This window comes from Agelaius phoeniceus, chromosome 18, assembly GCF_051311805.1.
Source record: "Agelaius phoeniceus isolate bAgePho1 chromosome 18, bAgePho1.hap1, whole genome shotgun sequence".
Lineage (NCBI taxonomy): Eukaryota > Metazoa > Chordata > Aves > Passeriformes > Icteridae > Agelaius > Agelaius phoeniceus.
Window position 1 is genome coordinate 7106978 of NC_135282.1, and position 17532 is coordinate 7124509.

General features: G+C 43.1%; 1 protein-coding gene across 5 annotated transcripts in view; it reads right to left on the reverse strand.

Moving 5' to 3' along the window:
• ZDHHC8 (zDHHC palmitoyltransferase 8) overlaps positions 1 to 17532 on the reverse strand; it is a 119063-nt gene that overhangs the window by 26594 nt on the left and 74937 nt on the right. For all 5 annotated transcript variants that reach the window (XR_013184684.1, XR_013184683.1, XR_013184685.1 and 2 more), the window contains exon 2: positions 1098 to 1219. Coding sequence is in view for 2 of the 5 variants with exons in the window: in XM_077188026.1 (XP_077044141.1) it covers positions 1098 to 1219 (122 nt within the window). In the remaining 3 variants the exon portion in view is untranslated. The remainder of the gene's footprint in view (positions 1 to 1097; positions 1220 to 17532) is intronic.

Genomic DNA, 17532 nt, shown 5'->3' on the forward strand with positions numbered 1-17532 from the left:
TAAGCTCTTTTGAAAGTCACTAGCATTTGTAGCCTTAAGTACCTATTAAGTACCTATAGAGTGTATCAGTTGATCTTACACAAGTGACTGAATCTTGCCTCTGCCTTAGATTGCCTTTGCACACAATAATTTCCTTAACTGGAGTGCTGCAACACTTAATCAGGAGTTCAGAAGCTTCATATGAGAGGAATGGCAGAGAGATGCTCATTATTAGACCATGCTACCTGGAGAAACCTGGCCTTGCTATTCAGGGCAACCAGCAGGACTGGTGCCTTGCTCTTGTCAGGTAGCAATTCAAAACAGACAACTGAACTTGGTGAACAGAGGTGAAGAAGCACAGCTTGCAGACAGCACAGATCCATTGGTTTAGACAGACTGCCTAGAGCAGTCTCTGCTGCAAACTGCATGTGAATAATTATTGGAAGACAGATAAAATGAGGTGATAATTCTCTCATTAGGATGTGTTAAAAGAGATAGCTGCACTGTGGTTCCCATTACAAAAGCTGAGTGATCTCTATCCTATTTAATCAGCTGTGAATCAGTACTAATTTAAGCAGGAATATCTTTCTAAATGTATACATTTTTAGACACTCTAAGGCAAGCCTTAATCATTATCTGTTCCAGCGTTCAATGCTTCTGCATTTCTTTTAAGGTATTCTGGAAGGAACTGCTTTGATGAAACTTGCAGGAAGTTTAGCCTCTCCCCTCTGCCATGCTCTGCTACCTCTTGTGAAGACAGTGACTTAAATCCAGTGTGCCAGCATGACACAGGGGATAGCAATCAAAATCACATCACTGAGGAGAGCTGCCCAAGGAGAACCATTCTACACAACCCCGTGCCCTCGAGTGCCAGTCTGAGCAAGTGTGAGGACACCCAGGAGCTCAGAAGGGAGCTGGAGGGTGCCCAGCATTTCACTGCCATCCCACCCCTACTGGCAGTCAAGTATAGTAAATAAATAAATAAATAAATAAATAAATAAATAAATAAATAACGTCTACAAGATTAATCAGCAACTTGTGTGTTTGGATACTTGGCACCTCCTCTGGCTTGGATTTTCCATCTCCCCCCTCCCCTGCAACAGTCCCATTTCTGTTACCTCGTGGGAAAACTCCAGGGTCCATGAAAGTTGCCATGCTGAAGTTTGCCAGCACAAACAAGAAAACGAGTCCATTGTACACTGGGATGGCTGGGGAGATGGCTTTTGTCAACCAGGGGCACCTGTGGAGAAGAAGAGTTACGGGTAAGGCTCTTTCAGCTGTAACACATGGTTCCTTCCCACTCACTACCATCACACAGAGAAGTACTCTGGGCCACCCCAGCCATGCAGCAAGGCTGAATGTGCAGTGTAACAGAAATTTCCAGGGAGCCAGTTTCAGTGATCACTGCAACACCCTCTGTAAAGCTGCTTTGTTCCAGAGCACAGAAAGCCCTGATTGTTCCCAGGGCTCACAGGGCTTTGCCACCCTATTGCCTTATCTGCAACCTGGCGTTTTCCTGCACTGTGTAGCAGCTTCAGCCCATTGTTGCAATTCTTTTACCTTCTCTACTGCCTTGTTGCAGCTGGGGTTACTTTCAATTTTCCCTGGTGTAAAGCACAATAGGATTCAAACCATTGATCCCCAAAGCAGGGGCAAAGAGAATCACATTTGCTTTTCACTAAGCTTCCATGGTTTTTAACACTCAGAACCAACACTACAAAACCTCTCCTTGGGGGAAAGTTTTGTCAGACCAGGCTTTGCAGGTGTCAGCAGAAAATGCAATATCAAAAAGAAAGTAGATGGCATATGCCATGTGAACAATGTTCAGAAGCACCAGAAAGATTTGTTGCTTACCCAGTGAGTGTAACTGAGAGGAACTGAAGATAAAGGGTAAAGGAGAACAAATAGGACACTTTGGAAAGAGGATGGGAAAATGCTTGTTAATTAGAAAAAAATTGTTCAAACTGCAAAGAACAGTTCCCACCATTAGAGAAGGGCATGAGGCAGAAAATAGGCTGCCTTACAGGCAGCTTCACCAAATAAAAAGCAGTGTGCATTCACTCAGCCATTCACAACCTCTGAACACCCCACCAAATGCATTTCTCCTGTCTGCAGGAGGAGGTTTGGTGTTACAGGGCCACTAAAGAGAAAAATCTGATCAATCTCATGATACTTGCAAATATAAGTAAGGAAGAATGTGGGTCAAAGTATGTAATTGAAAAAAGGACCCCTCACTGAGTTGCTACTTAGATTTCCACTTGTCTTGACAGCCAAGGACCCTTCCAAGGCTGCTGAGCAGGCAGACACTCAGCAATGCCTGCTGCCATTAGCACAAAGCACACTCTGGCCCATGTATTCTGGGATTTTGCCTGCATTACATCTACAGTTGGGTCTGATTGTCTGCCAGGCTGAAGCCTGAGTAAACAAGGATAAAACAACAAGCAAGCAGCCCTCTTCCATGAATTTGCACTGGGTTTGCTACCAAGAGGCTGTTTTGAACAGCTGAGAATGGTGTTACTGACCTTGAAGGGACACTGTCAAACGTGCTCTTGTGATCAGTGTGAGGAAGCCACCACGTTTTCTCCTCCTGTTTTGCACTCCCCACCTCTTCACAGCTGGGCTTTTACCACTGCACTGCTGCAAACTGCTTTTAAAAGGATTTTCCTTGTGTGTGCTTCACTCAGCCTAGCCTGGAGTGAGGAAAAGATGCACAAGTCCTACCCAGGGTGAATGAACTGTAAAGCCATGAGCAAGACACATCTGTGGCCAGGGCCAAACCTCCAGGCTGACTAAGGGAGAAGGAAAAAAAACCAGCCAAAGACAGCTTGACTCCAGGAGGTACCTACCCTGGGCACCTTCTATTTCCCAAAAGGTGGAATTTCAACAAGTAGTGAGCCCACTCTGACTTGCTGCCTTGCTCAGTTTGCCTCAGAGCAGCTGCTGATGACTGCAAACCAAAGCAAGGCACAAGTTTCTCACTTGCCAGGAAAGGTGCTGCTGCAGTGACCTTGCCAAGCAAACTGCAGGCCTGCCACTAACAACAGTTTCTGCCACATCCTCTGGAGGAAAGCAAAATAAGTCCTGAAGTAAGCGGTTATAAAATCAATTCTACTCAGGGAAGAGTTCTTCCCTCTAAATTATAGTAAAATTAGATTCAGTAATGGGCATGACTGACTTAATTTCTTCCCATGAAGAAATTGCCTACACAGAGAAAGATTATGAAGTTACCCATTGCTTGTCAAGCATGGAGGAGAGATGTCCTTGGCAGTAAAGTCACGTAGGTTGGCAAATCAAGGGACAGGAAACCCTTTCTTACAGATAACTAGTTACTCTGAATGAGACTATAATGAGAGAAACTGTCTCAGATTATTAATGTAAGCATTTTTTGACATTCTCATTTGTGATTTATTTTGTCATGTTCCCAACAAATATATCAAAATATTAAGGAAGCATTTTAGCCATAAGATAAACTGGACAGCACATTTAATGGGTAAACAGTGTATCTGAAAAGACCTCACGGAAGTTGAAATAAAGAATAGAGTGAGTCACTGTACATACTAGCCACAAGGTCAGTTCACAATCCTTCCATTTCTTCTTCCCAGAATTGTTATGCAGCATCACAGATTACATAAAATTAGATGGGACAAAAGGGGCCTCATTTGTAAACTTAACTGGCCAATAAAAACAGATGTGGAGATCAAGTCCTGGCTCATAACTGTAAAGAGGTCTGAAAAAAAAAATTCCAATAGGATTCACCAAAATTATGCAGCCTCCCTGCCCCTCACTAATGCACATATGATTTTTGGCAAAATAACAGAAATTCTAATCTGAGCCTAGCAGGTTGTTTTATCACTAATCCATCATGTGAAAGCCTGGCTTCTGCCCCTCTGCCTCAAGAAGAAAGCTGCAGAAGTGTTGAAGCAGGACCTGTAGCAAGTTTCTTTTTACTTTGTGCATATCCTCTCTCCAGGAGATCTACTTCCAGCAGCAATTGTGCCTATTATATAGGAATAATTATAGCTGAACTTTTCCTTTCCTTTTTCCTAACAGAAGTTGTTCTGAATCCAGACAACCAGCACACAGGATTTAAAGCTTTCTTTGGCTGGTGAAACCAAAATTTCAAGAGACTACAGTTTTGTGTCCTTAACTCATCTCACAGTGGAATTATATATCAGGAAAGGTACCACAATTTTTATAGGGCTACATGGATTTCATAGAGCCAGGACCAGTGTATAATCCCCTAATGGAGCACCACCAGATTTTTCTCTGAGAGAAGGTAATTGTACAATGTGTGTCCTATTCCAAGTTCATTTGGATCCCTCCCTTGAACCAGATAACCTGCAGGGTAATGTTGCAGGTACCAGCCATACTGCATCAAGGACTGCTCCAAAGAGAAACTTCTCTTTCTTTGTTTACTGCAGAGGTTCAGAGCCAGCACACACCACCATGGCACGCTGGGGATAATTACAGATCTCAAATTTTCCCAAACAAAGCACACAATTACACAGGCAGCATTTCCCTCATAATTATACTTCTCTGACACAGAGGGATTCTGTTCATAACTCAGTGGAGAATAATTCAGGGTGACAGATTTAATCTCATTTATCCTATTTGCTCTTGAAACCCTATCCTAATAAAACGGAAAGTTAAAAAGATTAACAAATAGGATCACAGAACTTGCTAAGTGTCAGATAGACTTAGCATGATCAGCTGCCTTCCTCTGCTAAATTAAACAACAAATAATCCTTTCTGCTTTTTTGCCTGGTGTTTTGTAGCAAGACATGTTTGTGTCTTACAATTATAGTTCACCTATGAGTAAGTAATTGAATAGGACATTTCTCTTGAATCCTGCTCTAAATGAAGATTATTGTACATCTAAAAATTTTCCAAGGTGCTGAGACATCTGTAGGTTTAACAAGGCATCACTGGAAACAGTCAGAAGAGAATTTATGTGAGTGTCATAACCAATGTGAAACAGAACAGCAGGTCTTGTGAAAATAGCAGGAGGTTCTGGACTGTCAGGTTCTTTGCTCGGCTCTGCACATCAGATTTTGATAAGTGAACTAATTTCTGCACCATATCTTACTCATTGGCAAGACTGCAGATAATACATCGTTGCCATAGCACTACACTCTGTGAGTATGGCAGTTGTACTGACAGAAAGTGATATCAAAGTAAAGGATAACAAATCCAAATGTTACCAAAAAAATGGGAAAAGGACAAGTAAATACTGGAAAATTTATTACTGAAAAGCAGTAAATTATGAGAGCTGACTGCTGCATAGAACAGGTCATGCTGGTGATAAATAGGACCTACCAAAGCATCTACCCTGATTCTTCAGATGAAATTATCCAGCAGAAGAGGCAAAAAATCACCCCAAATCCCACCACCAAAAACCTCATTGATTTCATGAGTCCCTTGCTCACTGAAATACAAATGAACACTAGAGACAGAGGTTCAAATCCATCACCTGCTTAACTGTGTTTAATTATTCACAAGAAATGTGCTGGGCTGGAATTCACTCAGGTTTAACAAGAGCTGATGGGGTTTCAGTGAACTTTCCATTACACTCTGGACTCCATCCAAAGGCTAGTGGTTCATGTCTGGCAACTTACAGATCAGAGGAGCTAAATCAATTAAAAAGTCAACTTGAGATGTAATGGTCCTTGGTGAAAAATCTTACCCGGGCTATACATCAGCCCCAAAGTAAAACACAATCTACCCTTTTCACAAAGCTGCCTGAAAGCTCTGGATCATGTTCCTTCCTCCTTTTTTCAACAGTCTCCAAATATCTGAGAAAAGCCAGTATTGTCATGTGAACTAATGTGGGAGAAACACAGAGAAGGAACAAGAATACCAATAACCCAATCTGAGTGAGACCACCACAGGTGCAAACCCACCCATCACCCTCACATTCAGAAGCTGTCCAGCCACCCCAGAACTATTGTCCAGGCACAGGCTGACCCTGCAGCCAGTGGGCTGTGTGACACTGTGTGACTTCACATGGTGTGCATGGCCAGCAGATAGGCCTGGGCTAGGCTGGGCTCAGTGCTCAGGCCTTGCAGAGATGCTCTCTGCACACTCAGTGAGCCCAGGAGCTGAAAGAGCCACCCCAGCTGTAGCCAAGCCATTGGCTACTGCCAGGAGCTGCTCTCACACTGCTCAGAGCAGGGCTTGGGCAGGCAGGGGCTGGGCTCGCCTGCAAATACACAGCAACACAGCAAAATCCTGCTTCGAAATGTGCACTGTCCTGCAGGGAGTTCAGGCCCTACTCAGAGTCACTTTGCACTTACTGACATACAGGAAGGCCCAGGACAGAGGTTTTGATGTACTTGCAAAGGAATATGCTGTAATAGTGCAGCAGCCCTTGAAATGCCCAGCTCTTGGCTTGCACCTCAAATGGAAGGCATCCACTGCACACTCACCTGGGTACAGCCAGGCTGCATTTCAGAGCACACAGGAGCGTTTTTGTATGAAGAGAAGGATGATGCTCACAGCAAAGTGAGGCAGGAGGTCTTCATGGCACTTCAAGTGTCTAATGGGCTGTGAGCAACATCACTCCAAGCAGCAGAGAATGCTCTGGTACCTCAGGAAAAGAGCCAATTGCCAGTGCTTGGGCAAATCAGAGCAGATTCTGGGTGCAGGCACAGGGGGTGAGCACACAAATCCAGAGTCTAACACCTTTTGTTTGCTCTTTCAATCCTGGACTTTGCAAAGCCTAAAATGCCACACGAGCTGGAAGAGGCAAGGACAAGTGTAATCCAGGGCTTCTCAGACGTGCATTAACCTTTTATTAATCCCATGCTGGGCAGCTGGAAATGAACTCTGCTTTTTCCAGCAGCCAGTAAGAGAGCTGAGTGTATGGGTGGTGTTTGGGTCATGACAGAAGAGAAGGCAATAAGGAGTAACTGCAAAACAACCACAGCAGGAGAGACACTAGCTCTGTTATCCCTGTCACAATGAAATTTTAAACAGACTTGGTTAGCAAAAGAAGGAACTCAGTAACATTCCTGTGCAGTCCTGTCTGCATAGGGCTGGCCACAGGCATCCCTGCAGTGCAACAGCTGAGTGACTTCCAGCCCATTCCAAAGGTCACACAAGCAAGTCATCAAGCCATGGAAACCTTGCTAAATGGGAAATCTGAGAATTATCTTCAAAAAGATGCTGTACGAACCAACAGTTCATAACACAGCAGAGTTCTCAGTGCATGAGGCTGCACTGCCCTGTGTGTGCCCCCCTGTCACCACTTCAGCAGTAATGACAGTCCAGCTGCCCAGGCCAGTGTCCAGGGAGGGCAGAAGACACCTCACAGTGTCTGAAAGGGACACACAACTCTACACAAGCTGAGCTTTTCTGAGCATTTTTGAAAACACCACGTGGAATGCAAACCTGTGCTTCCAATTTGTAAACATCAGAACTATGAAATGAATGTCACACTGACTGCAGCAGTGCTAAAAAGGACAGCCCCTCATCCTGAGTCCTCCAGATCTCATTTCCCTGAGTAATGAAGAACATGGTTTATTTGGTCACCACCAGTGACTCTCAGAACCTTCCAGACCTCCAGCAATCAGTAACACAGGTTTTTGTTGGATAGATGGAATTGCACTTGCCAGATCCCAAGCTGGAAAAAAGGCACAGGGTAGCTCCTCCCTGGCTGAAGGATGTTCTCCTGTTTCTCTGTTGTTATCACCCATGTCAATACACACATGAATCCAGCAATGTGGAAAGCTAAGGTGGGCTGCTGCTACTCTAAAAAGAGTTGCTTTTTAAAACAAGTTTAAATTATCAGCAGCCTAATTCAGACACACTTGAGGTGACCCCAGCTACTGGCACTCAAGGATTTGTACACTTGCTCACTGTATTCCCCAACCACAGAACTTCTAGTACACATTCAGTGTTTGAATTCCTGAGACAGTGGGGTAGTGGAAACAAGGCAGCTCATTTTAAGTATGCAGTGATGAGAGAGAGAGAAACAAGAAATATTATGATATAAGGAGGGAGGTGGTGACTTCAGTAAAAACGCAGTCTATATTACCCTTGTTGAAAAGTTAATTTGATTTTTTAGATATTCCTTTTCCACATGAGCTCAGTAGAAAGAAATTAAACTTCACAAGATACCATCCCTTTACAGCTACTGGAGCAATTACCTAACTAAAAGACAGCATCTATTAGATTAAAGTATGTGCCACTTAAATTAACAATGAGCCAATATGCATATGAAGCATTGAGTGTGAGCTCTGAACTCTGTGATCATGTCCTTGGTGGATTAGCAGAGAACTGGGTAACAGGATGTGCTTTCAAAGATGCAGGGCAAAAGAAGAAAAGCAGGAACACCAGCAGAGCCAGCCCAGGTGTCTGAGGCTGATCCTGGGCAGGCTGGGTGTCCTGGTGTCCAGTGCAGTCACAGGGCTGCCTGGGGAGTGGCACTGCCAGGGAATATCTCCCTGGAGGATCTCATCCCTCCACCACATGTGCCACCCCTCCCAGAAGCAGCAGTGAGAGCCCAGCTGGCACTGCCAGGGATGTTGCATGACCAGCCCTGAAGGACAGGATGGACCATCCACTGCAGGTGAGCTCTGACACTGCCCCCACCACCCAGGAGTCTGGCAGGGCAAATGTACAATGTACCAAATAAATGTACATATAAATAAATGGTACCAATGTACCAAATAAATGTACATATAAATAAATGTACCAATGTACCAAATAAATGTACATATAAATAAATGGTACCAATGTACCAATGTACCAAATAAATGTACATATAAATAAATGGTACCAATGGTACCAATGTACCAAATGTACCAATGGTACCAATGTACCAAATGTACCAATGGTACCAATGTACCAAAGGTACCAATGTACCAAATGTACCAAATGTACCAATGTACCAAATGTACCAATGGTACCAATGTACCAAATGTACCAATGGTACCAATGTACCAAATGTACCAAAGGTACCAAATGTACCAAATGTACCAATGTACCAATGTACCAAATGTACCAAAGGTACCAAATGTACCAAATGTACCAATGTACCAAAGGTACCAATGTACCAAAGGTACCAATGTACCAACTCAGTGTACCCAAAACCCAGCTGGCTCTGACAGATCTGCCAACTGCTCTGTGCAGGGCTGGGGCACTACAGAGACTTGGACAAAGGAGGGGCAGCAAAATCCTTTAAGGTGGGTGATAACAGTTCAATTTCTTCCATGACTGGAAAATCCTGTTCAGGAAATTTACAACTAATTGAGACCAGAGGTTCTTGCAGACCTGTCTGGATCTTGTATTGCCTTTGAAATCTGGAAACAATACCTGTCCATGGCCTGAATAACATGCTTCAGAGCTGCTACACAAGGGCATTCATCTATGCAGTTGCTTGCCCATGTGGGGAAAGGAAACCAGTTCCAATCTGAACTCTCTTGTTTCAAGATTTCTAGACACATGGAGCAGCAAAATTACTGCAGTTATTGCAGGCTTCCCCTGTGTGAACCAAAATGATTGGGGACTTCATATTTTACAGAAGAGATGAACAAAACAAAGAGATAAAGGCACCTCTATTGCAAATAGATACAGAAGATAGGGTAGAAAGCGTAAACATTCTCATATATCAAGTACTGGAGCAAATATATAATAATAAAACAGAAGTCTCTCTTAGAATCCCATCTTTAATTTCCCTCTGGAATATCCTCTTGAAGGGGTTTTATGGAAACCTGAACTAGGAGCATGACATTTTTATACCTCATTCTCACTACACTGAAAAAGAACATTTGCACAGCAGGTATAAAGCCTTACTATAGTAAGATTTTAAGCAGCGAATGAAAAATCAAAATTATTTTACCTGATTTAAGAAAAGAAAAATATAAGAGACCATCATGTTTCAGCATATAAAAGTTTGCATTTGGGAAGAACATTCTCCTGTGGCCACCTGCTTTGGGATGTTTCACCCATTCTTCAAGCCACCAGCTTGAAGGTACCAGTCACCTTTTAAAACAGACATCAGAGGAGAATCATCAGTGATTCAGCCTATTTTGGCAACACCTTTAATCATAAACTGGAACAGACCTAACATTTATGGCCAAGGTAACAAAACTGACCAGGACACACCATCCATTCAGCCCCCTGCTACACAAACACCACATGCACACCTCTCCTGGCCATGCACTGCTCTGAAACCCAGCAACACATTTTGATTTTATACCCCACACCTCTTCCCTGCAGGGTGCATGCCAGCAACAGCAGGGCAGAACTGGGATCCTCCCAAACTGCTTCCCAGCCCATTTCTGCTGGAGGTCTGGGACTGTTTTGGGGCTCAAGGACAGAGCTGAAAAATCCTCATTTCTTCCAGCAGAGGGTAGTGGGACACACAAGCCTGCAAGCAAATGTGTAAGATTATAATGCAAGTGAGGGAAACACACAGTTCAAACCAAACCAAGGGTGCAAAAACACAACTCCACTGCCTAACTGGTGGAAATGTTACAAAACTAAACACATTTCTTCATTTGTTTTCATCAAATGAAGAAACACATCAAACTCAGCTTGTTCTCACTATCTCCACCCTCCCCCAGTAACAACATTATCTTCATTCCCCTTTCTAATTTTGGGAAGGACACCCCCAGGCAGCAGCAGAGTCAAAAGAGCCTTTTTCTAAACATCTCTACTAGAAATCTGCCTTTTCCTTCCCTCTGTGGAACTATTCTCCTTTCCTTGGATCTCCTTGACTTTCAGACACTGTTTCATCTTCTCTCCCTCCGTTTGTCCTGTTCTAAATCAAATGACTGAGCAGTCCCACACGTCCTCCTGCAGCAGAGCAGCACGATGCAGTTGCTGCTTTAATCTGGGTGTGTGGCCACTCCAAGGCATTCCCAGGTGCCTCCACGGGTCTGGAAGCCCATGGGCAGAGCTGCACACAGATGTCCCAGGCTCAGGGCAAAGATGACACATGCAGAGGACTCGTGCAGTGGCTCTTCCCAAGCATTCTCTCAACAGACACCAAGAACAACTAAGGGAGAACAGTCACAGCCTTCTCAAACTATTAAATCACTGTCCCAAGACTCCCCTGCCTGCACATCAATGACTGAAACATCTCTGCTTACCATCTAACAGGATTAGGGCAGGCTTCTGCAGGCAGCTTCTCCTGCAAGGAAAATCTTATTACAGAACCCATCAAAAACCAAAATGCTTTTGGGGAGCAATAAAAACCTAAAACAGACCACAGTGACTGTCACATTAACAGTAATTTTTTTTTTATTTAAATGATGAAACCTAGCAGCATCACCACCTTAGGTCTAAGTGTCTCTGTCAGCTTAGACAAAATATAAAGCCAGTCTTCCAATATTTGTGCTGGAGCACAGGTATTCAATTCAGGTTGACAGAAAACAAAATTACTTTCTTAGAAAACATCCTATGAGGGGATAGCATCTTAATTACAGAGACAGGGAAATGGGATTCAGGCTGGTATAGAGATTTGTTTCTTGTCAATGCTACTCCAAAGTGCACAAGGCGAGGATCCCCCCCAGCAGCCACAAAGGTGGGGAAGAGTCACTGCTTTACTTTTGCATTATTGACTATATCCCCAAACTCAGAACTTTTAAAGGCAGAAGAACAGCTTGCTCACACAGTGCAGTGGACACAGGGTAGCTGTTTTCCCTATTAATCCCTCACTGATCACTAAAAGCCCATGGGTTTTGGGGTGCATTTCTTTGGTAGAATCACAGAGTAACCAGAAAAGGTACGATTATGCACTGGATGTGATGAATGAAAACCCCTCCAACTCTGTGGCCATAATTCAGGAACATAAGCTAATTACAATTACCTGAGATACATTAACAAAACTTAATACTCCCAAGTCAAAATGGGACAATTAGCAGCTCCTGTACCAAAACAGAAGATTATGGAAATGACATATGTGCCACCATCTGCTAATGATATGCAATAGACAAACCAATTCAGGGATGGAAAAGAAAAGCAAAATAAAAAAAAATAAACAGCTTCTTGATGAAACTCATTCCCATTTCCAAGAATCAAAGTGAATATTCAGCTTAAACATTACACTTTCCAGATTCCCAGCTGGGACCAGAATGAGGAGTGTCCAGCATCTTATGATTTAACTGTTGAGAAATTTCCAGGCCAAATTTTCAAGCAAGACGTCTGGCTACAGATCTGAACTGTGGGGTGCTTTGACTGTGGAGTTCTGTCCTTGCTTCCAGTGGCAATAGCTTGCACTAATATGTGTACTTTTTAAATAACCAGCTGCTCCTGAACTTTGTTGAATTCTTAATTAATGTTTTTTTGCCTTGATTTAATTTAAAAGGTAGGCACCATCATTCTGCTTTTCAGAAAAAAAATGAACATTTACTTCTTGTTGAACAGCTGTCACAGTGTAATGAAAATAATTTACTGTTCAGTTTTTCTGAATGAATCCCTTATCCCTCTTGTCCTTTCTTCCTTGAATATTTCCTGAAAGTCATAAACCACCAGCAAACTAATTTTGGCTTATATTAGAAAACTTCTTTCTAGTAAATTCTAGAAAAATTCTGGGATACCTCACTGCCCTTTACACTCCTCTTTAAAAGCAGATGAGTTTGCCACAGTGGGTAGGGGAAGTGTGGAGCTGCACATCACAGGAGAACAGCCACAGAGACATAAGCAAAGCTTGCTAAGATGAAACTTCCCCATCATCTCCTTTGACTGTGGGGACAAAATAAAAAAAAAAAAAAGGAAAATCAGAGTAATCAGAAAATCCAAGCATGGAGCTGCAATTCATACTCTGAGGAAAACTTCGAAGAAAACTTGTAATTTCTGAAATTGTAGTACAGTGCACCTGGTTCCACAGGTCAAGTACAAGGTAGAAATGAACCATGTTCTGGGGAGTTAAATCCCTGAAGTACCCTCTGGTGAATATGAAAAGCAATTTCTTTTTCAGAGCCAGGAAAGTGGCTTTTTTATGTTTTAGTTCCAGGATGCACATTTGAGTCATCCAGATAATATTTTTCTCACCCATCCAATGGACTAAAAACAGGCTCTTGCTTATTTACCTGAAGAAGCAGGCAGGTATTTTGAGTGACCTGGTTGGGGGGGATATTTTTTTCAGCACTTTTTTTCCCCCCCTCTGTAAACACCTCACTTTTAACATTAACTTCAGCAATTTTGGGAAGTTTTCCATTTAAAACAATACAAAGATATGTCAATAAAAATTAACTGGAAGGTATTATAGCCTGTCCCAAGAGAAGTTCACCAACTAGGGACAGAGATTTACTAAAAGAATGGCTGAAGTGAATGACTCTCAGCAAGAGACTGGTACATCCCTAAACAAGAGATTTACACTGCTGCAGGTTTGGAGATGTAGATGAGGAGTGGGGCCCATCCTCTTCCTCATCTTCTGTCACAACAGCCCTCCCAAACCTTCTTGCTTGTGATATTAATTCTGCCATGCTTACAGGCCTGCTTCCACACACTACAGAGAGGAAAAGAGCCTTTAACATTGTTTATTCCTTGGACATGAGTGACACACTCATTTTATCAGCTCTTCAACATCTGCTGTTCAACAATAAACAGAGATATCAGCAGGTTTTATTTCTTTTTACAATACCAGATCTATCAAGTCATTGACAAGTTAACAAATGTGCTTGCTTTTCATGGTGCTTTGCTTTGATTTTTTGTAATTAAACATAAGATTGTTTGGATCTTGTCTTTTCCCTCAAAATGGAGCACTGCCATATAGCAGTTTAACTCTGTATTTAACTTCTAAAGCATCATATTTTCTCTTCTCCCTCCCCATGACAGCTCAAGGCAAACCACAGTCCCTGGGACATCTGGAGGTTGGGGTTTGACTGCATCCCTTCCTGCCATGAACAAAAGCAATCAGCTTTGCTGAATTAATAATTATTTAGGAATTGTTAGTATTTCTGTATTGCAAAACTCCATGCTTGCAAAGGCTGTAGAGAACACAGCCCTCCTTCAGAGGGTTATTAGAAAGAAAATAAAAGCTCCATGTTAGTTGTCTTAACTGTGCAAGATGAGAAAATGCATCTGCCTTGTTTCTTTAGTAACTGCTACGCAGCAGCTCCTTTGGTATTCCCTGCTTCTCTCAAATTCACATAACCATGGCTTAGTTTAACCAGGGACTTTTTGTGGATGTTGGAAAAAAATAACAGCTAGAGAGAATGATATGGTTATGCTAAAGATACAGTAAACACAGCCAGCAAGAAAATGCAAGCATCCTCATTCTGAATAGGAACAGATGCCAAGACAGCAGAACCCTGCCTTGAACTGGAAATGTTTTCAGTTATTCACAATTTGTGCCAGCAAAACAAAACAGGGGTTAAAGTGAATTCAGAACATCCTGATAGATGTAGAAAAAGCAGAGCCTGTGCAGAGGGTGTGCTCCCACTGGAGCCCCTGTGCCAGTGCTCCAGACACTGAGGGGCCTCTCAGTGATGGTTTAACTGATGGTTTAACTGTGTACATGCACTTAAACCATCCCAGCAAAGCTGCCCCCTTCAGAAAAGCCAACCTGGGTGTGCACTTCTGGCAGAAGGGCTGCCTGGGCAGAGGGGAGGAGCAGCCAAGGAGAACAGATTCCCTTTCTACCAGGATTTTGTTTCCTACGTGTTTGGTTCGACTGCGAGCCCTCGCCTGCACAAACACGCGGGCGTTGAATTGTTCAAATTACACAGCCTTGTGTTGCTCATTTACAACAGCACAGCCAGTGACAAAGAAAAGAACTCGAAGTGCTCAGCGCCCTCCAAACAGGAAGAAAGCCCGTGGTGACAGGCTAGAGAATGCATGGCTTGTTTTTCCACCACCCCACCATGCACACACATACCACATGGAGCTCGGGACGCTCCAGAAAAGTCTGCACACAGGCTCACTGTGTCTGCAAGAGAGTTAAACCTCCAGCTCCCCCTCCCCGAGCTAGGAGCACAAAGCACGAAAAGCAGAACCTCTCTGGAACATCTCTCTTGCAAATTGTTGTAATTTCCCATCTGTCTTCAGCTTGGATGACTTTGCCAGGTCCACAGGGGACGATCTCCAGCATTCGTTTTGGATTAAGGGTTCCCTGACTGTGACTCAGGAGGCAGAGTAAATGACCTGCAGCTGCCTCACACAGCCATGGCAAATGGTGAAAGTGCCAGTCCCAAGGGGCCCTGCTAGCGGGTCCTAAGCCAGTTAAAATCCAGAAGTTACCACCTGATCTCAAATTATAGGAACCAATGACTGTGTCAAGTTGATTTGCAGACTGATAACAATGTGAAAGATTTGTTGGATAACCTCCATCAGAAAGGACAGGGTTTGTTCAGGCTATTTTTTTAATAATTAGCAAAGTTGTTGGCTGAACCAATCCAATTCTTTTTTTTTCAACTAGTGAAATCTATTGTTTGTCATTTGCTTTTGTGCTGAAAACTACTTCTAACACCACACCTTGCTTTGTGTGCAAACAATATTACAAACAGTTGTGTTTGGCTTGACACCTAGTCTAACTGCAGTGTGACTTCACAGAAGTTCACAAAGACTAACAGGCATAATAAGAACAGCATCTCCTGGATCAAAAACTGTTTTCACAAAGGACACATAAATTTGCTCATTATTTCTCTGGAAACTTCTGGGTTTTGGAAATTTCTGGACTTTCCAGTAGGCACAAAGTCCTTTTTCTAGTGAATAGGAAAAATGTGTTTTACCTTTGTCTTTTATGATGGCATTTTCTATATACTCATGAAAGCCAACACTACAATACTGTGTTACTGTCCCTTCCCCTCAATTTTCAGTTTCCATAAATTTTAGCCAAGCAATGTTGTTGTCTCCAGTGCTATATGGACTTTCCTGTACTGTAACACTCACAAGTGGAGGCCAGGCTGGGAGAGTCACCTTGAAATGTTTTGCTCCTTAAGCATCCCATCTCTGCAGAGTGGATACACCCTCACAAGTGGATGCTGCCAGCCAGTATTGGGTAATTAACTGCAGTCTGGTAGAAAAATTGTATTAGCACAGCCAAGCCTAACATCGATCTACCAGGTCAGTGCAATTCTGCAATGCAGATGCAGAAGCCTATTTAGTCAGTTTGCTTAAGTATTTTAATTTCAGTAGCTGAAATAACTCTACTAGTTTGCTGCTCAGCATCTTCCACACTGTGGCAGATTCTGCAAAACTGACCTTAACTCTTGGTCACTGAGTGCTCTGTGTTGAAACACCCGTGTTTGAAACAGGGGCAGTGCCTGCAGTGTGTGCAGACTGCTCAGAGACTCAGACACAGCAACTAAATAAGCATAAAGAAACACAGTGCTGTGGGTATTATCATCATTTAGTGCTCCCTCACCTCCTGCCACTACAGTCTGTGTGAGAGGAAAATGGGTCAAGGAAAGATACACCCTCAACTTTCAGATACTTCCAGTTATGTCCTGTCTTCATGTGGCTGCAAACTCTGGCCCCTCAAAGCTTTGGCAACCACTCACTGCAACTCCACTGTGTCAGACTCTACTCCATATTCTCATTTAAACCAATTACAATGTGGACTTTGCAATTCATTGATAACACAAAACAGACTAAGAGACTAACACAGTGCCTTAGCACACAGGAAGACAATTTTCCCTGGGTATAAGTGCATCCCTGCCTTCTGATCCAAGATCTGACAGGAACAGGACTGAAGTACAAGCACAGGAATCAAAAAACTGTCTTCCAGCACAGCTGGAGCTGAGCACTAGCTGGAGCCAGCCTTGAGCCTGGCCAAAAGGACAGACAGAAGCCTCAAACCTTTGCCTTCTAGAGAAGATGGGCACCAACACTGTCACCAACACGCTGCTGTACCAGCTGGCCCTGTCTGCAGAGCAGCACACAGGAGGAAAGCAGCACTTTACAGCTTTTCCTACAGCTTCCATTTGCATCAAGGAGTGAACTAGTTAAACCACTGCTCCATGCCAGCTGATACATTCTGTTCAGAAACCAAGTAAGCATTTTGAAAAAGGTTTGAATACAGCTGCCTGGGGGCCTGGCAAGATGCAGGAAACTTATGTGACCCACTTATATTGCTGATCAGAAGCCTCTTCCTAGCACTCGGTGAGATGGTGCATGAGGACAGCCAGAAAAACTTCAGGGGAAAGCTCTGTACAGAAATATTCTGCCATTCATTGTCTGCCACTTTCATTACCATCATCATGGAGCATCACAACTCTTCTGGGCCTTTTTCCTCATACAATTCCTCTAACTTTTGATTTGAACTTGTTTCATTCAATTGAGCTTTTTCTTAACTCTGAAAAACTTTGCATACTAATAATGTGTCAGGAATACTCCCTGTGCATAAAGAATTTACATCCTATGCAGCAAGAATCTTTTATAATTGTTTACTTCTGACCAGAAAGAAGGCTCAGAAAGAAGCCCCTGATGGCTCATAAGTGGCAGCAATGGTAAAGTAGGAGTAAAATGCTGCAGCCATGAAAGAGAAAAATAATGTAGTTGAATCATGAAGTAGATGCCTGGAACATATGTCAAGGCCAGATCAAAACAGCCAATTGTTGCCATTATCTACTTAATCTTCTGTTGTGTGGAAAAGGGAGTTAG